The following is a 27879-nucleotide window of genomic DNA, read 5'->3' on the forward strand; positions in this document are numbered from 1 at the left end:
CCCAAAGGCAGTTTAAGCTGCGTTAGTGTTTGAAGCGGTTGTAAAATTCTCGTCACCGCCAAAATGCTTGGCAAGGGAGGTCACTCTAATTTCTAACCTATATACAGGACTTGCTATACGGAAGCTATGGCAACTAGTCAACAACATGACCGTACAGTTTGTGATTTCTGTGAATATAGTGGGACATTTATATGCGAGGTATGTCTACTAAGGTACTGTGACACCTGTTTGGAAAGGTATCATCCGATGAAGGGCCCGCTGTCCGATCATCAAGTCACTCGGACGTGCACAAACATTGAGCAGGAAAAATGCCCCCTTCACAATGAAAGATGTTTACATTACTGTGTCACATGCTCAAAACGACTGTGCCCTCATTGTTTGGTGATATCTGACAGATGCAAAAACGTTTCAAGGCAACCACACAAGTTCCATGAAATCCGGACAACCGAGGAGCTGATTGCGAAACAGAAAGTAGGTGGGCGTGGCATTCTTCTAAGTTCTAGCCTACTTTCGTTTCTCCAGTAAACTGTTTCCTTTTCTCTTTCACATAAGTCAGTTAAAGTTCACATGATGCACGTGGTCTGTAATCATTTCCCCAATGTTTAAATGCACAAATATTAATCTCGATTAAATCAACATATATAAATTGTTCCCGTTTCTTGTTCCAAATGTGTTGAACTCACTTTAAATTTGTAATATATAATGTATAGTAATATCATATTTAATTAAGATGGCCTTGGTTCGTAACGTTACGGCTTAGTTTGCCACTGGTTTACGATTGTCGTAGCGCTAACGTTGTGTTGACCCGGACTCCCGTCATCTTAAATAAAGACTGTTATTACCAAAGTGGCTGTTTAGTTACCACATATGTATTGTTAACCAGATTTTTCTGATCAATTATTAAGAAATGCATTATCTAGTTCCACAGTATATCTAGATACATGTATATAGTACTGTGAAGCGTTTCAAGTCGGAGGGTCATCTCAAAATTTTCATATTTAAGAAAAATATCTTTAATTCTCGCGATTACACGCGTGCCCGTGTTTCGTTCGTCACAAAATGCTGTTGTGCGCATGTATTGATGATCGGTCATCGAATAACAGCTGATATCAATCCCGTGTGTACTCACGACATGAGGCACTTGTACGTATCCCTGGTGTGCATCACATAACACGTATCATGAGAGAGAAGGAGTGGGTTGGAAGCATTGCATGATTTGGGGATTTAGGCACTGTTTCACACCACCCTCCTCTAAAACTAGATAATGCATTGCTCTCAATAATACAATCAGCCGTCAGGGAAGGCACCATATAAATATTTTTGAAAATAGATATTTAGATTACAATGTTAAATTAAAAGGTTGGAATGAATGAATGCACCATCTACCGGCCGTACATTATTTAAAGCGAAATCCCTTAAATGTTTGTCACTTGTAGCGCTCTCGACAAAAATCCTATTACGCATCTTCTGAGTCTAAGTTATGGTTGGGAAAGTAAGACGAGACTGGAGGGTAAGGAGAAGTAGGACCGAGAACGCGTAGCACTTGAGGGTTTATTTCTCTCCACCCGATGGTCGAGGGCTTACATTCCCAACCATAACCGAGGAGGAGTGCGTTATTACACATATAAACTGTCAAATATTGGTAATTAGATATCCATTGTAAAATAAAGCGCTAGTAAAATCAATGTAATTGTAAAAAGTAGAACAGAGCCGTCCTCGGGGTCCGTGTATTAAACAATAAAACAAAACCATTCAATATCCATCGTAACATCATGAATGGCCTGTCACAGATGACATCTGTATAATTATCCTAATCCCCATATTGTACATTGATAATAGAACCACATACGTCTGACTGTATATGTTATATATCATACACAATATCTGTTCGGGTAATATACACGGTACGTTATTTTAGACCAGCACTCTGTATACAAGTTCATTGTAAACCGTCGCATGGAAGAAAGCATCGTTCACATACAAAGTCAACTGTACCATTGTGTGTTAGCGGGAGTACTGCTGCTCACCTCGCTTGACTAAAACAAAAAAGGCTTGCCTTGGGCGCGAAATGAAGCGATGAGGGTGAGTTTGAAGTAATTAGGAAATTAAACTGATCTAAAGCAGACATCTCGAGTACAGATATGAAAATAATGGAGAGGTGACGTGAGAAATAGTTTCTTATCCAAATTGCTTAGCAGTACATATAAACAGTTAATTTAAACACAGACGTGCGACTAATGGAACTTTACATAATGAAAATAGGCCTAACTATGAACAGATAATTTAACACCGGCATCTTTGTTGGCACGGTGGCCACGTGGACGAGCTTCCCTTTTAATAATCTGACAGATGCGGTAACCGTTCAATTCCTGTTAGGGGCAACTTTTGACGATGTTTTTCAGTTGGTTTCAAACACTCACAGATCATCTGAATTTGAATACTGGTGTTGATACAGAATTAGGAAAAGGTAAAACTTGTCGAAGAGGTCGAACTTACAAAGAATAATACCGGGGAATAGGTCTTACTTACAGAATGTAAAACCTGTCAGCAAACTAAAACCTCAAGTGTGGGTATTCTGGGAAACGAAGCCATGTCCATGTGAGAGGGACCCCCATAATCGTGTATCTAACGCGGAAAACATAATTCAGTCCACTTTGGGAAGTTCATTTATCTTGTCTCCCTGTCAGTGGTGGAAGGATCGAATTAGGAGATAAACATCATGTGTTGGCCAATTTCCGGGTGTTGTTGAGTATTTGAAGCACGGGAATGCATTTGGAACCGACGGCGTCAGCCAGAGTTTTCAAATGAAATATTCCCGTGCTTCAAATACTCAATAACACCCGGAAATTGGCCAACACATGATGTTTATCGACATCGTAAACACAAAAGTAAACCAAAGGGGTTTTAGTGTCTGCACTCGTTTACATCGAATACGGACTCAGCAGTGAAGTGTCATCAGCTGGCCGTTTCAGCTGGTTCTCATGGTAGCATCTGGAGTTGCTCATTTGTGACGTCATTCTAACTTTACGTCACAATATGATTTGAATGACGTCACCACTGTTGATGACACAACAAAACAATTGTTTACGTGTCAATACGCAGCGAATAGTGTTTCAGTTTCCGGGAATCTAATACCATTTAATCATGTTTTTCAAACACAGTAACTTTTGGTTTACAATGTATAAATACGCTACCAGCAAATGCATGAGAAAACATTTGTTGTATAGGGGACGAGGTGATCTGTCTTAGTGTCTGTATGTATAAACGTTTGAATAAATTGATTGAATAGTAGTGAATGGGTGAGTTTAGGTTTTGAACGGTATTCAAGTTATCTGGTATCACTGCATGTCAGCTTGATGAGTGTACGAGTTTAGGATTACGTGGCATTGAGCAATATTCCAGTACTATGACGGCGGAAGATACCAGGAGTGGACTTCACACTCTGTACACATGTGAGGAATCAAACCCGGCATTCGGCGTGACGAGCGAACGCTTTAACCACCAGGCTACCCCACTGCCTCCAACTCCCTGATGAGTGTAATGCGGGACATATTCTAACAGTTGTACGACAGAAGTAGATAGACCAGAGCCGTGGGTGGGCATTTGTATTGGTAAATATATCCTACAACATATATTCACAGCTCTGCAGGTAGGACATGCAGTAACAGCAATAAGAACAAAGCAGCTATTACTGGTGGACAATACTATTAGATATTATGGATGACTGTCGGATGCTATAGTGAGATTGCTGGCTGGTTGGTTAATTGATTGCTGGTTGGTTGGTTAATTGATTGCTGGTTGGTTGGTTCCTTTCTTCCTTAATTATTTTGTTTGTTTATTCAGTTAAATAATCCAAGTTGTGACATATTCACAATCCATAGTCCAAATATTAATGTATGATATTATAATAATACATTTTACTTCTTTTGTAAATGATTGCTGGAATCCCACTTCCGACCTCCGGTTTTAGGCTTTAACCGAAGGGCAACCCGATGTCTCTTGTGACAAATGAAAATGCCGTACGCGTATAGTTAATAACTATTTCAAAGGCAATACGTATGTTTGAAATGAGTGACATGACACTGTACTTCCATCCGTTTTGTAAACTTCACCTGCGTGTACGTTCGAGAATAGACAGATATCAGTTTACGTGTCTTTGATGAACTCTACAAGGGCCCAATTATTTTCGCACTAATAGACTGATTCTGTTATGGCAGAGATGACTCCTTTTCAGGAACAATGTGACAGTTCATCACTGGCTGGTGCTGGCCTTATTATTACCTGAAATTATGGTAAACATTTCAATTATGAACACTGGACATGCTGCAGAAACCCATAGAGGGCGTTAGAGGGCACCAAAGGGCTTGAGGCGTCAAAAGTCTTGGGTCAACAGTGACAGATTTCCAACATCAGAAACTTTGAGCGAACCAGCTCTGGACTGTGAACTGATTCCGACTTGATCCGATTGACAAGGTAGCAGATACTGCTGTGGCCTTCTATATTCTACAATATTGTATACACTACATGCCAATAGGCTTGTCTAGGAGGACGGTGTTTCAGCATCAAGAACGGACACCTCCAGTTCAGGTTTTAACTTTAGATCCTGTCAGGAGCCAGATTTAGAGAATGGCGAATGTTACAACAAACTTTTGTGAAGCGTCATTGGATCTCCGTATGAACGATAATTGTATTTTTGCCTTCCTTGTCATCACTGTGTCCGAGGCAGGTAATATCCTCCTACTTGTCGTCATCAAACGAACACCGACACTCAAGGGATTCTCGGGGCTGCTCCTCCTGAACAACGAAGTAGTGCACTTTGTTGAGCACATTATTTCCCTAGTGTTAGTGTTGTTATCATGCATCAGTGATGATAACCAGTCGGTCCTGCCATTGCCGTTAGCCTTACATTACGCTGCGGTGTTGAAACAGACATGGATGACCTTGTCAGTGTTCATATTGCTAGGGATCAGTTTTAATTTGTATGTTGCCATTTGCAAGAGTGCAGTGTACAGCGAGATAATAACTGTGAAGAGAGGATACATTTTCATCATCATCTCTTGGGTCGTCAGCTTGACGCTAGGGCTTAGTCCGCTATATGGTGGTTCTGAGAATGACGGATGTCTAGACCTGACATCACTGTGTCTACATCTGATGTACGGGGTTTTGTCTGTAGCTGGAAACACGTGGTTCCTTTACAAGGTGCTCAAGCATGGACAGTCGCAAGGGTCAACGAGTGTTTCTACCCAGGAGAAACTGAAGCTGACGAAGTTCATATTTATTTTATCTATCAGTAATGCACTTATCTTCATAGCTATGAACCTGGCTGAGAGTTTTCGTGTAAGCCTAATTTTAAGTGGACACAGGTACCTTGTGTATGTTGTACATACTCTGTTCAGAATGCACTCCATCGCCCGTCCGTGCTACCTTCTGGTGCTGTACAGACCCTTATGGGAGACTACAAAGACCCTCCTACGATGCCGTTCGAGACGTCCCCCTAATACAGTCGCCCCTTCGACAATACCCGTCAAAGCTGCAGGACCAAGCCAAACAATCAACAATAGTGGACAGGTGGATTAATAGTGGACACATTTCCGGGCCACAGCCGTGAACTGGATCCAAGGGGCATAACTCAGTTGACACCACTGGGTACAGAGCTGTCGAAGTATGTACAAACGTGGTTTTGTCGAAGTTGCAGTAACAAAAGTAAATAATTCCTGTATTCCTAAATTCGACACAGTCGCAAAATGATGAATAAAAGGAATAGACAGGGACTAAGTTAAAACTTCGAGACAACAGTAAGTTCGACTTAACGGTTTGGGTATTCCTTAAGCAATTATACGATTGGTATCACTAAATGCTACCTCAAATTCGTATGTGATGTCACACATGAAATTGTTGCACATAATGACAATGTACCTTTCCATCCTCTGGAAATTGTTTTGCTATTAACCGAAAGAAATTTGAATCCGAGTTTCAATATGGCCGCCCATGTCGCCATATTTAAATCCAGCTTACTTGGATTTAGTATGGAAACGTTGCAGTTGTGCTCATAGCGGGCGGTGGTGTTGAGCTGCTGTATTTAAACTTGTTTGGAGGGACCCAGAACGTCTAGAATGGTTTCGGAGTGCATGTTGTCGGAACCCAACGAATTACGGAAAGTTCTAGACTAGAATCTATAATCTGCGCTGGATTCATTGTATCAGGTACACACACACGCACTCACGCACACACGCACGCACGTATACCATTTCCCAGATCATTGCTAGTTAAACATGCCATAAAAGGCGTCTCAGCTTGTCGTAAGAGGCGGCTAACGGGATCGGGTGGTCAGGCTCGCTGACTTGGGTGACACATGTCCTCGATTCCCAATTGCGCAGATCGATGCTCATGTTGTTGATCACTGGATTGTCTGGTCCAGACTCGATTATTTACAGACCGCCGCCATGTAGGTGGAATATTGCTGAGTGCGGCGTAAAACTAAAACTCACTCACTCACTCATGCTAGTTAAACAGTCATAACGGTCAAATGAATAATTGGTTACAGGAACCTAAATCTTCAAGAAACAGTGACTCAGGGATGTTGAGTTCAGAGTTACGCCCCTTAGATGGCAGAATCATTTCATCTCAGGTTCAAATCCTAGATTTGACTACGATCATGGGTTTTGCTTTTCCAAACCTCCCCTTTCCCCAAGCGGCATCATGAATAATGGTAAAAGTCTTCGGATTGCTTTGCTTTGGGACTTCCCTCACATTAAGCTTGCACGACGCTTTTTTGCTGAAATGCTGGTCAAAGCAATTTGAAATCCCCAGTCACTTTCTCACTGTATGATTATACACTCATCATCTAAAATCAAACATTCTTTGCATTCCGGCAACATTTGGTCATCGCTCGTACTCTTTCATCGTGCATTTTATCTGAACGCGTCCTCAAGTCGGAAATATATTTGTACCGATATGCAATTCTGTAATTATTGGTTGGCTCAGAAACGAGCGCGGCCGCGGCATAGGAGACCTGTTCTCAGTGATCCAATGTCAGTCATGTCGAAATTAACCATGAGTGAAACAAATAAGTGAGCTCATAGCAAACGAATTATATTAGAATAATAAAACTTTAAAGAAAAACAAATTCTCAAATCGAATTAAATTTCATTTTGTGTCATTCATTTAAGTTTCTGTGGGGAGATATTCCCTCCTTTAATGACAAAATAAACATTCATTAGGTCAGAGGCAGTCTGTCTCTCAGGCCCTAAAGCACAATATTTCCCCGTCCGCCCAACCCATTCTGATTTGAAAGCCCAAATGAAACTAGATTTCTAGATGTCTAGATTTTCTCAGGTTCAGGTGATCTGACTGACTGTTCCTTCTCAATGGAGCTCATTTTCAGTTGTTGATGCTGTTGGTAGCGTAGTGGTTAAAGCGTTCGAAAACCCTGGTTTTATTCCCTAGATGGGTACAGCGTGTCAAACCCATTCCTGATGTTCCCCTGCATGATCTCACTGGAATTTTTCTAAAGGCAGCGTCAAACAAAACTAGAAATGAAATTATAATTGTTTCTATCAAACTTACATATATTCAGAGACTAGCTGTTTGTCTAGGTCAGAGGGAATCAGATCACCAAGATAACATGGTCCTTTAAGGGAGGGTCAAATGCTCCACCCCCTAGCCCACCCCGTGATGTCAGGGATGCCTGTGTAGTATAGGTCCCACGTACAAGTAACTCCCCTCACACCACCTCCCCCATTGGCCATGGTACGTAGCAAAGGGTTACCTCACTTGAGTATATGTTGTTTATCTGTGCAGTCATCAATATTCCAGGCACATCAAGATAACATATCTGTAAACAATGGGAGAACCGGGGTTGAAAGCCTTGAGAATGTACATTACTTCATTACTAGTGGCATCACTGTCAGTGTTCCGATCCTTTCCTCTTTCACCTTTGAAACTTATTTCATTACAGTTTGTTTAATTACAGTTCTAAACGACCCGTGAAGATCCCGGGGTAGAATGGGCCTTCAACAACCCACGCTTGCCATAAAAAGCGACTATGCTAGTCGTAAGAGGCGACTAACGGGATCGGGTGGTCAGGCTCGCTGAATTGGTTGACACATGTTATCGGTTCCCAATTGCGCAGATCGATGCTCAGGTTGATGATCACTGGATTGTCTGGTCCAGACTCGATTATTTACAGACCGCCGCCATATAGCTGGAATATTGCTGAGCGCGGCGTAAAACTCAACTCGCTCACTCACTTACTTACAATTCTAAACAAACTCTTTGAAAAAAAATACTTGAAATGTTAATAAGTCTTTGTGTATTTGACTTTACAACTCGTTTTAAACTCTTAATGGGAAATAGTAGTGAAATATTTATATTACTTTGCTTACACTTTCAAACAAAATCTGTGAAAAATAATGCTTGAAATATTTCTAAATGTATACTCTCTTGGACTCTCTTGGAGAGATCTGTAAATTTGTTGTCTTAGTGTCTACACGTATACGACTATTTATTGTGTAAATAAGAAATCTATTGTAAGTGTGTTTATAGTAAATGTATTTCACAACAATTCTAATAAAAACCTGTGGAAAATAATACTTCAAATATTTCTAAATATATGCTTGAAATATTTGTCAATATTTACTATCATGGACGGTGGTATGTCTGTGTATTTGTTGAGTTGTGTATATGATTTATAGGAATATGGAAAAGGGTTGTACATACATGACATAATCATTTCTTTTGGTGTGTATTATGCGTGAGAGTGGGTGTATTCATTAAATATATTGTCATTTATTTTTGTAATTGCCATACAATACATGTTGTATTATATCATGTCCATCTTCTGTTTGATGTTAATTCTCTCATCGGTAATAAATTGTTATCCTATCTAATCTCATCTTCTCTTAATGTCTTAAATCATGAGCATCGATTATGACCGCCGGACTGCGATGAATGACAGTCAGCAAAGTTACAGAGAGCCACCCAATCTTCACCTCAAGCACTGGAGACCTATGGTCCCACCGAAACGTTTATATTGACCAATGAATAGATAACACCCATTGAAGTTCTTATCTTACACGTTGAATCGCGGGTTAAAATTGGTCTTCATAAACCTTTGCTTGTAAGAGGCTGTAGGTGTGGTCAGACTCACTGACTTGGTTGACACAATCATGTCATCGTACCCCAACTGCTTAGACAGATGCTCATGTCCATTTCTTCATTAAAAGTGACTCTAGTCTTATACATTATCGACTTTTTACTTGATAAATATGTATTCACTTCAATTTTGACATTATCTACCTATGCTGTTTGATATCTCGAAACAATGATTTGATTCCGTAATTGTGTGCATCAGTTATGAGATAAACCCGATATGTTTTGGATTTGACGGAGTCTAAGTGTAGATTTGATACGTCTTATCTAATTCAAATGTTTGAATAGGCTTTACTGAATCCTAGCAAGAGCATTTTACTTTCTTGGAAATCATTCTTAAATAGTGTGAAGCACATTTTCGGTGTCCTCCGCCGTGATATTGCTAGAATATTGCGTAAAACTACACTCACTCACTCACACATTCACTCACTCGCTAACATTCTTAAATATGGATACATAAGTCAGCTTCATCAGAACATGTATCAGAAAAGAGGTCACAGTCACACAGCGGTGGGAGGGAATTGAGTGAGTGAGTGAGTGAGTGAGTGAGCTTACGCAACTTTTAGTAACAATCCAGCTTTAACACGACGGGAAATGGACTTCACAATGTGTATCCAGATAGGGAACAGAACCTATTGTTTTCGGCGTGGCAAACGATCGCTTTAAAGCCACGAATTGTCACATCTTTCTGGCCTTTGGCAGAGGTTCTATGCTGGGTCCTACCAGACGGGTCCTACCATTCCACTTCTCGCTGATTTTTGTATTTGATTTATGAGAAATGTCTAAATTGGTATTTTTCTTTATTATCATACGCAGAGATGACAAGATGATGGACATGTCCTTGTCATGCATTTTAAATGTCAAAGGCGTCATAAGGCAAATAGAAGAGAATTGCTCTCTTCCACAAATATCTGCATTTGGGAGACACAAGACGCGCGTTCAGCTGATAGATTGAACATTTAATCACATTTAATAGAAAATCGCGTTATGAATGGAATATGAACTTATTATGAAAAACGTCGAGGAAAAACGGGTGTAGTTGAAAGTTAACTGGAGAAAATAATGTAACCCCAGCGATGATGCTTTGCGGATGGACAATAATTTCAAGACAGATGTTCCGCGGTGGTTGTAAAAAGAGAACAATCAATCTTTAACAAAATGTAGTGCGCAGGCCGTGTAAAATGAAGAGTTGAGAAACTTCTCTTATGAGAAAAACGGCAAAACCAATATAGTGGAGACATATTGCAAAGATATTTCACCGTTGTTGGACGAGGAGCTACATAAACTTCACAAATGATGAATAAAAGCTGTCCTTGTGGGGATTATTGATATTTTTACATTTTAAAATGAAATTCTGACTCTCATAAAACTGTATAAAGAAATGTGAAAAGAAGAACCCCTGTCCACTCTGTGTAGAATAAAGCACGACACTGAGTTTATGCCATCAATGTGATTGAAACCAGTGTGATTGAATACCGAATGCTACAACTTTTCATGTACAGAGCAATTGTTTACATTTCATATAAGGCAAGTGTTTTCTGTTTGGAAGCTGTTTTCCAAGTTTCAGTTATCGAATTCAGACACGTCGTAAGGGATAACAGGTCTTTTATTGCCCTAATGGGAAGGCAGAGGTGAGATCACCTCCCCACCCCCCAATAATAGTACGTTAACTTCAGAACCTTAATGAGACAATTGTTGCATTTAAAGTAAAATTATTGTCCCCAAATTCAGTCTATAACTCTAGGCATCTTTCAGATGTTGGAAGTATTTACCCATGGTGATCTGCAGAATGGGTGACAGCCGTAACTATTGAGACGCAAGACTGTGACATACTGCCATGGAATTTACTAAACTAATTGGATAGCATGGGCGAGGGACACCTATGTTCGCCAATATTCTTACTTCATACCATGGGAAGATAATTAAATGACGTCATCTTCCGATGACGTCAGTTTTTCGCATACATGAAGTCATTTGATTAGAAGACTCCAATATCCGAAGACGCTTTCGTTTTCCTTTGCTGACAAGACTCCACGTGCATATGAATTAGCAAGCCCTCCTCTGTCCTTGACCTGGAGGTGTATGAACAGAAATTATACCTGATGTGTTCCGTTATTGAGTACTGATTCAACGGACAGGATCAGGTGATATCACAGGATGTTGTTCTGGTTGTGTTTCAGAAAAACCTCCTGAAGAAGATTGAGAAAGTCAGCCATGCGATTGCAGCGGCGGAAATTGACGAGGACACTATCGAGGACAGAAAGATTCAGCTTGAGGTAGGGTGGGATGGCTCCGATTGAATCCAACAGCCTGCGGAACACTGATACCTCCCATTTTAAAGGGAGTTACGTAATCATGGAGGTAATATTATACAGACCACCCTGGGAACCACGTGATATGTCTCGCAATAAGTAAGTGAGTGAGTGAGTGGGTGGGTGGCTTGGTGGCTTGGTGGCTTGGTGGCTGGGTTTGGATGAGTGAGTGAGTTTAGATTTACGCAAACTTCCAGCGATATCATGGCGGGTGACTTCATACATGGTACCCATGTGGGTATCGAACACGGGTCTTCGGGGTGACGAGCGCACGCTCTAATCTTTGGGCTACCCCACTGCCCCTTCGCAATAAGATCAAATATGCCAGAGCAGTATATATCGAATCTGTTAAAGAACACCCTTCGGTAAATGGTGCTATCATTCATGTCAGGCACGATGACGCACCTACGTAACATCCACCCATAACTTGTTAATTGTCCATAACAGATCATTCGCATCAAACTGGTGATTGCTATTTAGGCATTTATCAGATATTTCACCTGTTGGTTCGGCATTGTGGATATGGGGGCACGTGTAGCACAATCTATGGGATATATGTGCAGAGTTGTTTCCCTTCGGTTGGCCAAGAACTTGTGATCATGTGTTCTTGTCCCGATTTGTTTCTAGGTTTGTCAGTACCATGCATGAAAGTGCAGATGTAAAATGGCTTCTGCGCATGTCTGTAACGCAAACTTCTGGGGACCTGTAAAGTGCAGTCTCATTCGTCAGAATAAAACGAGCTGGTTACGAATGGTGCAGTCTACCATACCGTGGGTTACACGAAAGTCAGAAACTACATGAGTCTGACACGACATGTAACTAAAACTAAATAACTCTTTGGGTATATGTGTCCAGTGAACTGACATTTACCGTTTCGTGTGGCCTCTGAATGTCAGGCTTCATGAGCTTACAACAGAATTCCTGAGCGACACACAACATCGCTCTGACATGAAAATGTCACAGCTAAGGGCATTTTGATTCTTCATAACTAATGGGTTCAGACACACATATCAACGTGTGTGATCTCACATGTGTGTGTTCTTCTTCAGCTGTCATGGCTGTCATACAAGCAGCAGGTGCGCCAAGAGTTCGTGTCTCTCCATGATCTCCTCCTTGAAAGGGAAAAGGATCTCCTGGACAAGATGCAGAAGGTAGGAGAGATTCGTGAAAACGAAAGTCTCAAATCTGGGATATTGCTATGACTGTTTCATCCTTGAAGTTCACAGTTTTGTAAATGTTTTGTTTGTGATTAAGCAAGCCTGTTTCAGCAATATTCCAGCAATGTCATAGCAGGGGAATCCAAAAATGGGATTCACACATTGTACCACAATGTAACTGAAATGCTGAAAAGACAATAAAGTGTAATCATGATGTTTTTTATAGTGATTATTTTTATTATTACTCATCTGGGGAATCGACCCTGGGTTTTCAGCGTGACTAGCGAACACTTTACCTACAAGGCTACGCTACCGCCCCGCCCTGTATGGTTGATTTGTTTCATGCTTATTATGTAAAACGTAAGCTATCCCGTAAACTGTCACCATGCTGTATTTCACATCTAGTCAAAGGAAAACTGTCAACATGGACAATGACAGGCATAGCATCAAGTAAATATATATAGAATGCACCTAACACATTAAATATTTTCTTGCCAAGTGAAGATAACTCTGAACAGACTACAAAGAAACATTTTATCAAACAAATTGTTCCGAAACAGCATGGTTTATATAACGCTCCCCGAATGAAATTGAGAACACAGCAAGGAACATTATCTGATTGCATCCTAGTTTGAAACCCAACACTGTCTGTCATGTCCTTAAGAAATACAGTTAGCTCTACTCCCATGTGTAGTGTAACGAAGTACAGTTTTGCCCTGAACTATTGTATATAGCTCAACCACAAGGCCGCAGGTCAGTAGTCAGTTCTGTGTGATGATAAAGTAGTGTAGGACCATTCATCTCTGCGAAACATCCTAGAATTTATATATCTATTTTAATACAGACGCAGCATACTTCAGCTTTAATATTCAGTAATAAAGCCAAAGACAGATGTCAAAAATCGGATATTGTACTTTGATTTGTATAAGTTAACATATTGTGTATTATAGAAAATATTGTACAGTAAATATTAAGTACTATTTATTTAAATGTTTGGTCGACATGTACTAATTTACATTCATATATTTCTTAAGTTTATAGTGCTTTTGAACAACATAACTGATAGCAAAACAAATTGAAAGTTGCTGAGAGAATTCCTCAGGTAGTATTCCTTGGCACCCTCATATGGTGAAACATGGTTTCATTCAGGATAGTTGATTACCATTTGTGTGGAGCACCGGCATGATTGTTTTTATATTAATTTATAATTCTGGTATGTACCAGTGCGTAGATGAGTCCTTGGAGTCTATGACGTCACTTGAAAACCTGCAAAAGACATTCACAGCACAAGAGGCCATCTTAACAGAAGAAAATATCAAGCTGGTTCAAGACAGGTCCAAAGTCCGGTTTCTGAATGTACGTGAGTTAATCTGCTGTTTGACCTTGAGGGTTGATCCAAACAGGGAAGGGCTGCGACTACCTCAAGGCTGTTTGGGAGTGAGTGAGTGAGTGAGTGAGTGAGTGAGTGTGGTTTTACTTCGCTTATAGGAATGTTCCACCAATATCATAGCGGGACACCGGAAATGGGTTTCATACATTGTACTAATGCGGGGAATAGAACGCGGGAACATGGCTTGACAAACAAATGTTTTAACCATTTGGCTACTCCACCGCCCCTAGGAATGGAGTCAAACACAAACTGTCTTAGATCACTTCATGAAACGTGGCAACTGTGATGCTCTGGTTGTTTTACTGTACCTTGACGACAGGCTTTTTAATATGGATTTATAATAACACAACACAATACAACTCGGATTATTTCCTGAAATAATATATATATATATATATATATATATATATATATATATATATAAATTGGACCTTTGTAATGCATTCCTGGCTGAGGGCCAGTTTGTGATTCATACGGCAGTCACGTGACCCAACTAACGCACTCATTCTGAAATGGTTTGAAACAACCCTTTGATTTTGGTGTTTCTTAACACTGCTGTCAGCGTTATCAGGCATATGTTGAATAAGTGGTTAATAGCATGAGCATCACCCCGCGCTTCAAAATACTCTAACATACAGTAATTATTACCACGTGTCAGTACCCCTGTACCGCAAGGGAGGAGTATCGGTTGTATGTTTTTGTCCTACTGTTTGCTTTTTGTATTACGATATTATCGAATAATTGTCTCAGTTTTCCCGATTTCTGAATACTTTGATACAAACATCTTGAAGTTCTCCACAGAGCGTTAAAGGAATCTTTCGTCTCTCAGCGTGGAAGCGTTGCTACATTACAGCACGTAAGGCATGGTGTGGCCTGAGCCATGTCCAGATAATATCGACCCGCGGTGACGCAGGTGTTCCTCATTATAACACAGACACTAATTGTTGTCTTCCTTCTGCTTTTTGTCAGCTGTGAATATCCTGCAGGAGATTTACTGAGCATTTCAGAACGAAGTAGCTCTATCATGATGTCGTTACGTGCGCTAAACGAGTTATCTCCCTTAGACCACTTCTTCAGTTTCATGTCATTCATCACTGACATTCGCAGTGCGTTTTTTCAGTTAAAGGTCTATTTCTTGAAAAGCGTGTAAATCAGGAAATAAAAAATGTCTTCGCTAGTATTATTGAGTATTTTGCCTCAAAGAATTCGCAGTGGTTAAAATAACAATAATATGAAAGACGTACTTCATTAGATATCTTGAGATTAATATGCACAAACTGCGTGACTATTCTATATATTGATGATATGACAGCGGAACTGTTTATATTTGACGTTAGAATTTTAACAACTGTTGCCCCTTACTAAAAGATCGGCTTCAAACTGAAATGGTCGGTATCTTATCTACAATTAGACTTGGGGCTGCAGGTTTGGTAGGTGGTTCGCTCGTCAAGCCGATGGCCCGGGTTCGATTCTCCAGATGAGTACAAAGTTTCAAACCTATTTCTGGAGTCCCCACTATGATATTGTTAAAACTACACTCGCTCACTCTCTATAGTTGGACCACCGCACCTTTCCCCATGGTCTCTTCGTGAACACGGGCTCACTCTTGAATTTTGTTAACTAGCAGCTTACGGGGAACAAACAAGGGTTTAGTTCATCTGATATATGGATCAAAGTGACTTTCAATGATATAGCTCCTGCATATGTTGTTTACGTCTAACGCCCTTTCATAATCTTTGGCGCTCCTTTCACCAGTTTTTCAAATATTTTATAGTTCTTGATTAGATATTTTCCCATTAAGGTTACATCATACCATGCCTCAATAAAGCTTTCAAAAAGCTGCATTCATGACACGGGGTTGGACTTTCGTAATTTGACACATGAGTGAGAAAATTGATTTTTGATGCGGTTTTGTTAAAAGTGTTCCCGCTTGTTCAGGTGAGCGTGTATTCGTCAATGCGCCACCCATACTATACACATATCGGCTTGAAACCACCTACCGCCGGGGCTCTTATCGACTGCACGTATTAAGCTCTGTGTGTGTTTAGCTCTATGCTGGTCTATATCATAGCATCCTCCCTAAATGTGTATATACATCTATACTTCACGAACTGACAAGAAAATCAATATCTGTCTTGAGCATCCTAACTGGGCAATGTTTCCTTGCTTAATCAGTTATGTATCTGCTCAGCGGTTTCGTCTTCTCGTGTGCTGGTATAGGCTTGACCTTCAAGGTGTGTTGAAAATAACTCCTCGACTTGTACCGTTCTGCGGAACTTGGTGTTCACAGAACGCCTTGAGGAACATTGAACCATGGCTTTGATGAACCGTAGTGTTGCAAATCGCGAGGGAGTTGGTTTTATGACAATTTTAGTACTTTTCCACCGTGTTAAGACAAGGACGCGCCTCACATATGTGCCCATATTTAGTATTGAACCAGGTCTTCGGAATGTACTGCTGATGCTATAACAGATATTCTACCCCTAATTGCCCATAGAGAAAATATGAAACATATATTATAGAACGTTGATAACTTAAGATGATTGGACTATTGAGCTGATATATGAGAGAAAGTAGTTCCACCTTTTAGAGTTCATAATTATTCTGTGATATGTTGTTTCAGGGCTACAAGAACATTGCACAGCGGTACGTATTTTACTGCTTGGTTTCAGAACAGTACGTGTAGTAATTGCTGTGAAAAGCGAGCACTTTCTTCATATTACGTACTAGGTGATAGTCACTATTTGACTAACAGAGAGTTTCTGTAAAGCTTTTAAGCCGCTTCGAACAGTATTGCGGTCATGTTAGAGAGCACGAGGTTCATGATGGAGGTGAGGTATGAATAACACAAGATTAACTGGAGTAAACCCTAGAGCAACTTGCAAATGACCAGATTGAAACCTATGGTAGTACGCCAAGTTAGAAGTCAAGCTGAGGGCAGATGGGAGTGGGGACTGGAATTTATGACAACCTGATACTCCACACTTGCACATTTATTTCTATGTAGGTGCGAGGACCTGTATGACAACGCCCAGTTGATACCAGCTGTGGATGACATCACTCCATCCTTCCTCAAGATGCCCTTCAGCCTCCTAGAGGAGAAGCTTCACTTGGACAACGCTCTCCAGTTTAAGGCTTACGGTATTCACAATTCCGTCTTCACCGTTTTCTCAGTGTACCCAACATGCATCAAGTAGCTGGTTTGTTTGATGTCCGTTGCTCCTCAATACCACCCATGAATAGGAGATCTGATATCCTTATATTTCTTCGAAACCAAGAGATAGAGGATATTTTGTAAGCGCGGTGTTGCAGTTCAGTTTTAATCCTGGCATAGAGCTCGAGATGAGGATAAAAGTTTGAAAAATATTGTGATTTTTAGAATGCCAAAGTTGTATTTGCATTTAAGATGTAAGTGTTTGATGATAGTTAATGTTTTTTTGTGGGAGCAAACAAAGGAAAGGTCATATCACGCAAGTGATAACGAGATTTAAATATCCGTTATTCTTCATAAACATGGTATTGAACATATGATGACGAAACAAGAATTTTCATCTTTTCCAAACATTACCAAACGTTGTACTTTTCATGAAATGTGTCATCAATATATGATGTTTCAGTGTCGGTGATTAGTCATAGACACTGGTAGTGTTGACGTTTTATTTTGATACTGAATGCAAGCACACGTAACTGTTTGCTTCATTAAACGTTTGAACGACAGTGGCGACGCCATGCGTGTTCGGAAACACTGACAGAAGTACTTACCCGACTTTTCCTATTTACATAATTATTTGTAAGTGACTCGAAATGTGGACGTTTGTTTTGAATTCACATTTGAAACTCTTGCAGAGGAGGCTTGTGTACAGCCCAAAAGTCGTATGGCGTATATAGATTCGAACCAGGTACAGAAACCTATGAGGTGTTTGGACTTGTGGGATCCCCCTTCCAACATCCCCGCGTCCACGGTGTGTGTGTACAACATAGAAGTGAGGACAAATGCCCTCTGTAAAGTCATCAAGTACACAAACCTGCCCATCGACGACTTTGTCTTCAACAGTATCGGCAGGGTGGACTTGCAGACGAACCGGAGATACGTCCTGAAAGTAGTTCCGGTGTACACGTGTAGGGGCTGCGGAGGGACGGAGCACACCATGGGTGGGCTTCCGGTCTATATCGTGGTGTTAACAGGTGAGCGAGTGATGTTTGAAGAGGATTTGAATGACTTCAACACATTCCCCAAGTCACAGGAGTAGTTTTTCCTTTAGAACCAAAAGAAATGTCTCTGCCCAGCTACATTCTGTTTTCGTCTCCATAGCTTTAAGAATATGGCCGCCCGATGGTCTTGTTGTATAGGTAATTACGTATGAATAAACCACTGTCTAAGACCTATTTTGACTGATATGATGGTTTACGAAGCTGAGAGATCCATTTGCGATTGCTGGAAATATTATTGAAGTCTCTCCTATTCACTGGGTCAACAAGGAGTTGGTCAGTTCGATTTACACGGTGACCTTTAGTATGTGTCCAGTGTCCAGCTATCTAGACACATGATATAGTATGACCAGAAATTATTCAAAATATAAAGATTGTGATTTATATATCTTTTTCACTCATTACTCACGTATTAAATGTGAATGTTAGCAGAACATAGCTCCAGATTCAAAGACAGTTGAACAGTTAGCATTTAGTCTAGTCACCATGGGCAGTAATGCAGGCTTCAATGCGACAGGGCATTCTACTGATCAAAGATGTTAGAAAGTCGTGGTCCGTGGCCATTATCTGACCACTTCTTCTTTCATTTCCGCAATATTTGTCAGATGTTTCTCACTGACACTTTCCTTCATAAGTCCCCAAACATTTTCTAATGGATTTAGGTCAGGGCTATAGCTTGGCCAATCTAATAATGTCATATTTTGGGTCCAAAAGCAGGCCTGTGAATGCTTTGAACGATGTTTTGGGTCGTCCTGCTGGAAAATCCAAACATTTTCACGTCAACAGATGGAAGTAAATATCCCTTGAGAATATTTGTGTACCGCTCACTGTTCATATTCCCTTCAAATACACAGAGGGATGTTGCATCTAACACCGATATGCCCCACACGTTAAATTTCAGTTTGTTTGGTCCAGACTTCCAGTGTATTAAGAAACAGAACACATCTTTCACCTGAGAAAATCACATTGTCCTAGTACAAATTTCTATGCTGTAAGCACCAGTTCAACCATTGCTCCTTTTGTTTGGTCCAGACTTCCAGTGTATTAAGAAACAGCACAGATCTTTCACCTGAGAAAATCACATTGTCCTAGTACAAAGTTCTATGCTGTAAGCACCAGTTCAACCTTCGCTCCTTTTGTTTGGTCCAGACTTCCAGTGTATTAAGAAACAGCACAGATCTTTCATCTGAGAAAATCACATTGTCCTAGTACAAAGTTCTATGCTGTAAGCACCAGTTCAACCATTGCTCCTTTTGTTTGGTCCAGACTTCCAATGTATTAAGGAACAGCACAGATCTTTCATCTGAGAAAATCACATTGTCCTAGTACAAATTTCTATGCTGTAAGCACCAGTTCAACCATTGCTCCTTTTGTTTGGTCCAGACTTCCAGTGTATTAAGAAACAGCACAGATCTTTCATCTGAGAAAATCACATTGTCCTAGTACAAAGTTCTATGCTGTAAGCACCAGTTCAACCTTCGCTCCTTTTGTTTGGTCCAGACTTCCAGTGTATTAAGAAACAGCACAGATCTTTCATCTGAGAAAATCACATTGTCCTAGTACAAAGTTCTATGCTGTAAGCACCAGTTCAACCATTGCTCCTTTTGTTTGGTCCAGACTTCCAGTGTATTAAGGAACAGCACAGATCTTTCATCTGAGAAAATCACATTGTCCTAGTACAAATTTCTATGATGTAAGCACCAGTTCAACCTTCGCTCCTTTTGTTTGGTCCAGACTTCCAATGTATTAAGGAACAGCACAGATCTTTCATCTGAGAAAATCACATTGTCCTAGTACAAAGTTCTATGCTGTAAGCACCAGTTCAACCTTCGCTCCTTTTGTTTGGTCCAGACTTCCAGTGTATTAAGAAACAGCACAGATCTTTCATCTGAGAAAATCACATTGTCCTAGTACAAAGTTCTATGCTGTAAGCACCAGTTCAACCATTGCTCCTTTTGTTTGGTCCAGACTTCCAGTGTATTAAGGAACAGCACAGATCTTTCATCTGAGAAAATCACATTGTCCTAGTACAAATTTCTATGATGTAAGCACCAGTTCAACCTTCGCTCCTTTTGTTTGGTCCAGACTTCCAATGTATTAAGGAACAGCACAGATCTTTCATCTGAGAAAGTCACATTGTCCTAGTACAAATTTCTATGATGTAAGCACCAGTTCAACCTTCGCTCCTTTTGTTTGGTCCAGACTTCCAATGTATTAAGGAACAGCACAGATCTTTCATCTGAGAAAATCACATTGTCCTAGTACAAAGTTCTATGCTGTAAGCACCAGTTCAACCTTCGCTCCTTTTGTTTGGTCCAGACTTCCAGTGTATTAAGAAACAGCACAGATCTTTCATCTGAGAAAATCACATTGTCCTAGTACAAAGTTCTATGCTGTAAGCACCAGTTCAACCATTGCTCCTTTTGTTTGGTCCAGACTTCCAGTGTATTAAGGAACAGCACAGATCTTTCATCTGAGAAAATCACATTGTCCTAGTACAAATTTCTATGATGTAAGCACCAGTTCAACCTTCGCTCCTTTTGTTTGGTCCAGACTTCCAATGTATTAAGGAACAGCACAGATCTTTCATCTGAGAAAATCACATTGTCCTAGTACAAAGTTCTATGCTGTAAGCACCAGTTCAACCTTCGCTCCTTTTGTTTGGTCCAGACTTCCAGTGTATTAAGAAACAGAACACATCTTTCACCTGAGAAAATCACATTGTCCTAGTACAAATTTCTATGCTGTAAGCACCAGTTCAACCATTGCTCCTTTTGTTTGGTCCAGACTTCCAGTGTATTAAGGAACAGCACAGATCTTTCATCTGAGAAAATCACATTGTCCTAGTACAAATTTCTATGATGTAAGCACCAGTTCAACCTTTGCTCCTTTTGTTCTGGTTTCATGATTGGTGATGGAATTCCTCGACTTTTCTGCCAACCCACTGCATGCAGCTCAGTTCGCATTGTCTCCTTACAGACAGCCACAGTTCCTCTATCAGTCATATTCAGCCTTTCTAACCCCTTTCGTTTGTTTTTAGAAACAAGAATATCAAGCCGCCTTGTGTCGGGGACAGTCAATTTTCTGGACCTACCTGCCCCTACCCGCTCAATGCCATATCCATTTCAATATGTTTCAAAACACAATAAACAGTCGACAAAGGGATGCCTTTTCTACTTCAAATCACTTTTGCTGATCTGATGGTATAATACTGTGAAACAGACTTCCTCTTCACAAAATCATCCATACTGAGAATCACTGAAAATGTCGTCTACTAGCAAGTAAACAAAGGGAGATAACTCTTCCGAAACTAATGAAAATTGATGAAAGGAGTTATCTCTCTTGAGTGAAACCAAGCACTTGATAGCTGGTCAATGTTGTTTATTCTAGAAATTAAACATATTCCTAAAATTCTTAATAATTTTTGGTCATACTGCATGTGCCTATGACAGATTTGTCCATTTTTCATAGATACGTAACCATACAGAAGTGGTCAACCTTACGATTAATATGCCTTGTTTGATGAGATGTTCATAACGTGCATATCATTAAGTCCTCTCCGGACCACCCCAACTGTACATGGCAAACATATTTTCAGTTTATTTATTAATGATATAATTTTGCACTTCTTCTTAAGGCATGTATGCTGGTGTAAGGCACTAGCGTTGATGGTTCGTCTAGATTGTCCTACATTATGTCGGCTGTATCGTTTTAATTTAGAAATGTTTCCAGGCATTTCTAGAAATGAACATCGAAGTGCTGAGTGGTCTGATCTGTTGATGTCGTATGATAATGGTTGATGTGAATTACCATTGGGACTTTTAATTGAACACAAACTAGAATTCCATAGGCGTACAAACGACACATTGTACACGTGTAAGTGAATGCAGTCCTGAAGACACCAACCTCCCGAGTATGTGCATACCGCAGCTGGGGGCTGCAATGCACACTGCTCCGACTCCGATCGTCGTATTTATTTTCATGAGTTGGTTGTTGAGCATCTGAATCTATTGCAGGTCCTCCGCCCTCGTGGACTGATCTTCAGAAGAGAATTTCATATTTCAACAGGGTGAGATGAATTATAGAATGGCATCGGATAATCACATATTATTTCACTGTAAAATGAATAAAATAAAAAAAGGTCATTAAAATGGTACCTGAGTAAGGGAAACATTTAGAGAGAGGGACATTAGAAAATCTGATGACTTGAGGGGTGAAGCTGATCATTACCAAAACCATATCTCTGTCCATTGGAGAGTTGCTTCTGTTAGTACAGATCGGTACTCGCATCGCAAATCTGGTATTCTCATCTCCAGGGTATCTCCACCCCTGCATACACCTCCACCCCCTTTGGATCCGTATGTGCAGTATGTGACATTTCACACCTACGCTTCTCGTAAGACGCGACTAAAGGGGTCGGGTGGTCGCTAACTTGGATGACGCATGTCACCGTATCCAAATTGTTTAGATCGATGCACAGGCTGTTGATCATGGGAATGTTTGATCCAGACTCGATTATCTACAGCCCGCCGCCATAGAGAAAGAGAGAAATCCTATAGATACTGACATGTTGATATATGTTTGTGCGCTGTTTCGTGCCAGCATATCGCGCTGCGCTTCCAAGACAAGGAACAGTTCCAGTCGAAGTCGTTATTTTTACAGGACACTAGCTTTGAGGTAGATACGGTAGTTAGTCAAAGGTCAATAACATTTAATCATGATAAAATACACATCTGGCCATTGCAAAGCATGGAGAGAAACATTATGTATTAATAGTAACATTCAAATATTTAACGGCTACAACAGTCCATGGATTCGACTCAAGCCGAACTAACGCGTCGTGTTTTGCGGAAATCCTGTTACCCCCACCCCACCCCCCAACACACACACACACACACGCGCGCGCGCACGCACGCAAACAAAACGATAAAAACAAACCTAACCAAAAACAAACTAAATCATCACTCACGTATTCACCTTTTTTCAGGAAGCGAGGCTTAAGGAACAAGAGACAGCTTGTCAGTCCGACACCGGAAGTGATGTGTATAGCAAGTTTTTTAACACCGAAGAAAGACGATTTAACGTTTCTGGTAGACATGTTGAGGATTTTAGTTTTGAGGTGAGGCAGAGGTACTGGCATTCTCAACTTTTTAACTAGGCCCGGGTAATGCCGGTTTTGAATAATAAACATTGCACTCTCTGATACTTTGTAGTTGTCACCAACCCTTCCCTGGTTTTCGCTGATTAACGCTGATTAAACGATTTGTCTATTTCATCCCAGGAAACACGTTTCCAGCACGTGAACTCAATGAAAGCTGAAGCAGACATGAATGGTCGCCATGACAGTTTTGTTCTTGACGACAACAGGTATCACACACAGGAACAGTTCCTGTCTCACCACAGCTTTGAGGTACATTCTGGTGGGTGGGTAACATAGATTGTGTGCTTGAGTGGGAGTGATATAGTAAGTGTGAACTGTGTGTGTGAGTGGTTGCTTTGGTACAGAAGGGGAACACGTGGGTGTGTGAGACGAGGAGCTTTGTTCACACAAATTATGACACATATGCATGTAATGTGTATATCCTGAAAGACACAAAGGATTTGCTTGACTTTTTATTCCTTGTTTCATTGGTAATTTGGCAATAAACGTGGTGAACAAAGATATTTCTACAGATCTTTCTTCAGTGCTTCAGAACAATTTCCCAGCAATGAAAATAATAATGACATATGCAATTTACTGAAGACACAATATATGACATCCTGGTTAATCACTTTCCAGGTGTATATTTGGCGTAACACATCTAAACACGAAATAGGCGTCCCCATATACACCAGTTTCACTGCTGTCTCTGCGGATGTGTTTGTTTGTGCATATGAAACAGAATTTCTGGTCTGGCTGGCAAAATGACAACTAGTCGATCCGGTCATGCTTAAGTTTCGAATACCCCATCAACTGACAAACAAATAAAGGCCAGCGTTCAGACTGCTTCAAGAGTTTCTTGTTTACATCCATGCATAAAGATTCCAAATAACACAATCTCGCGACAAGGATGTATGTAAATTGGAATGACTTCAACCTTCCCTTTATGTTGTACAGTGTTGTAGCAGCTTCAGCCTTCCCTCTATGTTGTACAGTATTACAGCAGCTTCAACCTTTATGTTGTACAGTATTACAGCAGCTTCAACCTTCCCTCTATGTTGTACAGTATTGTAGCAGCTTCAGTCTTCCCTCTATGTTGTACAGTATTGCAGCAGCTTCAACCTTTATGTTGTACAGTATTACAGCAGCTCCAGCATTTATGTTTACAGTATTGCAGCAGCTTCAGCCTTCCCTCTATGTTGTACAGTATTGTAGCAGCTTCAGCCTTCCCTCTATGTTGTACAGTATTACAACAGCTTCAACCTTTATGTTGTACAGTATTACAGCAGCTCCAGCATTTATGTTTACAGTATTGCAGCAGCTTCAGCCTTCCCTCTATGTTGTACAGTATTGCAGCAGCTTCAGCCTTTGGTGGTTACATTTTGCAATTTTTCAGTTGAATCGAGCGTGCTCTTTTTACCAAGATTCCAAAAGCGTCACATGAATTTCGCTCAAACGTTGTTCGAACATTGTTACACCATGCTAGGTCTCATAAAACGTTTTATGGCAGATATGGGCAGGATAACCGCAAAGTGATGTCCAGTACAATTCCCCTATTTTGACTTCTTCCATATGTTCGAAGGTTTTCAGGTGAACAATTGGCAATCCTTTGCCTTTTCGTTTGTTAATGACAGGTGCCACCGATCTTGCAGGATACGCTCTCATTTCCACGAACACGTTTAAACATTAGTAATACTTGATGGTGATTGATAAACACTTGCTTAAGATATAATCGGAGTGGTGCTGGACATAAAATTAGTGATCTCTGCTAAATCGTAACCTGTGTACTTTGTGTGGTTATTGGTTGTTCGATTGAGCAATGTAAGAAATATCTAGATTCGCTGACAATAAATAATGTTGAACTTGAACTACGAGGGTAAATTAGCCTGAGTAAAGTCTCCCCTGTGAAATGAATGCTAATTCCCGGAAATATAAACACTGTGATTCAGGAACAAAGACCATCAGAAGGAACAGATATTGTTATACCTTCTGTCTGTTTTGGAATCTACCTTACCTTTATACTGTTTCAGATGAACCAGATGAAGGAGCGTGGAAGATCCATAAAACGTGCTGTAAGAAAAATAAAAAGAAGTGTAAGAAAACAAGAATAACTTAATATTCAGATTTCAGATAAATGCATTGTTTTCAGGAGTCTAGATACCATGATTGGCTGACCTTGACTTCACTGACTTCAGGAACAACAGGACATCTGGCACATCGCAATGCTTCAAGATGAACATTTGGTGATGATATCTGTCTTTTCTGTACATCGTCCCATACACGCGCATGTCCAGTCAACCTCAGGAGACCAGTATGGCCGATGGCCCGCTAGCTTACCTTTTCGTTATCTTTTACCTAGTGGCTACATTCGAATTGCGGACCAGTGAATTATTTTGTGAACTAGTAACTTTCAGGATTTGACTAGCCCGACCGGCTATCCAAATTTGAAAACTTTTCGAATACTGCAGGTGGCAACATGCACAAGTGACGAAGGCTCAAGTAGTCATCACTCCACGATCGCCATGGAAACATGACAGAGAGAATCAGAGAATAAAGAGATCCAGAGAACGAGAAAGAAGAGAACATGATGGCTTCATCATGGCCATTATGTCCAGTTAATTTGATATCTAAGGAAAGTGGAACTTGAAGCAGGTCGTAGACACTGTTCACGGGTGGGATTGCGAGGTCAAGTGATCATAATCGGAGCGGATTTGGAATTGGAACCCAGGAACAAAAGCAGTATTTGGTGTACCCATACTTCACAAAATGAAATTTCTGGGAAACCGTTAGGGGAAAACGACTTTTCTTTCAGGGGGAGTCCGGGAACAAAGAATATGGAATGAACAGCGTTCATACAAACGCTTATTTTGGGTAAAATGGTATTTTCATGAATGGTGGTTTATGAGTTGATGCTCGGTATGATATGTGTGCATGATATTAAATCCAGCAGCGAATGGGTACCAAGTGGGATAAGATGGTCACATGAGTGTTGACCGTATACCACCTCACAAGCTGCTGTGTTAACTGGGACAATAATTAACATTTTGTTGTATGAGCTTGTAGCATGCGCGGAGTTCACAAGTGGCCTTATTATTAAAATTACTCCTGAACGTCACACGGACATACATCTGGTTAAAGCACCAACCAGGTCATCATACTGAGGGAGGGCGGCGGGGTAGCCTAGTGGTGGGAGTGTTCATTCGTCACGCCTAAGTCCCGGGTTTGATTCCCCGTTCGGCCCCAATGAGTGAAACGCCTTTCTGGTGTCCCCTGCTGTGATATTGCTTGAATATTGCTGAATACGGCGTAAAACTATTCTCATTCACTATTATATTAACAACTCTTAGCTTCATATCCGCTTCTTTTCTAAATATCTTGTCCTCTCGCCTGAATGTCACTTATCTTTTCAGCGAACACCTGGTGTCATCACCGATTTTCAGTCATCCATTCACTTAATTGTAACCGCGTTCATATTTTGCTTTACTCCAACTGCATCTAGATCTGTTTCGAACAATCAGGATTCCAGTGTGCTGATGTTTAATATATACATACAATGTATTGTGACGTCACTGTTGATACAGTAACTGTATTTAATTGAAACATGTTATCATTCAATTATGTATGAAATTGATCTCCCCAATCTTCATTACGGCCTTGAGAGCGATCGAGGATATTAAAGTAGGGCCGAGGGTAACGGATGTTCGATTAGATGGAGCCATTTGTTAAATTCCCCTTCCCAATAATGAGACCATAGTGCCTTTGGAACTTGGATGATACAACTTTGGATATCCCCCGACTGTAGTTAACGTACCTTTGTCGATACGGGCCATTACACGAGAATGGTAACGTTATAAAGAGCCAGGGGAAAATCAAATATATTGGTTAAGTGTTTGAACAGAGGAAACAGTAGATAATTAATAGGCATCACTTCGAGGCGACCTTACCCGAGAAGCCAGGATAACGTGTCCATCAAGTAAATGATACTCTGAAATTGTGAATTGTGAACATTGGGTTATAGTCTGAAGACATTATCCAACAACAGGTAGCTAGAATGGCTTGTTATTACCCAAGTTTAGTGTTGTTTTGATCATTTGATGAAACATTTGTTATATGTACATGTACCATTAAAAATGAGTTGGGTATATGCCATTTTGCGAACACGCCACCAGCTAATGCCAATGCATGTGAGAAAAAATAAAATATTTCCATACAGATGAAACATTTCCGAAAGAATGGAATAAATTGTCACATTTCCCCTTCATTTCTCTTCATCATCTGTTTCCTACTTGGTTTCATCATTTGCATTTATCAATGTTCTAAATCCAATATCCTTTACCTTTTTTAATGGCATATTACATTATATTGATGTAGGCTAGATGTATTATATTATTTCACTTAAATCTTTGCTCGTTATTGGTTTCCGATACGTTACAACATCCGTTGTTGGAGACATATCTGAATAATTTGATGCGTTGCTTTACTTTTCTACTTTTTTTGTATAATAAAGATTTCTTTATGCAA

General features: G+C 40.4%; 1 protein-coding gene across 2 annotated transcripts; it reads left to right on the forward strand.

The window, feature by feature from the left end:
• The first annotated feature begins 87 nt into the window (after window positions 1–87).
• Window positions 88–27879, forward strand: LOC137265376 (E3 ubiquitin-protein ligase TRIM9-like). Of its 2 annotated transcripts, none has more exons than XM_067800765.1 (11): window positions 88–471; window positions 11331–11426; window positions 12512–12613; window positions 13844–13975; window positions 16633–16655; window positions 17017–17150; window positions 17856–18194; window positions 22235–22287; window positions 23206–23337; window positions 23500–23628; window positions 25389–27879. In XM_067800765.1, the coding sequence occupies exons 1-11, from the start codon at window positions 127–129 to the stop codon at window positions 25467–25469; spliced, it is 1566 nt and encodes a 521-aa protein (XP_067656866.1). In that variant the 5' UTR covers window positions 88–126; the 3' UTR covers window positions 25470–27879. The 2 variants fall into 2 exon arrangements, with proteins under 2 accessions (XP_067656866.1, XP_067656865.1); XM_067800764.1 differs by having other exon boundaries at window positions 25508–27879.

The sequence above is a fragment of the Haliotis asinina genome, chromosome 15, assembly GCF_037392515.1.
Source record: "Haliotis asinina isolate JCU_RB_2024 chromosome 15, JCU_Hal_asi_v2, whole genome shotgun sequence".
Lineage (NCBI taxonomy): Eukaryota > Metazoa > Mollusca > Gastropoda > Lepetellida > Haliotidae > Haliotis > Haliotis asinina.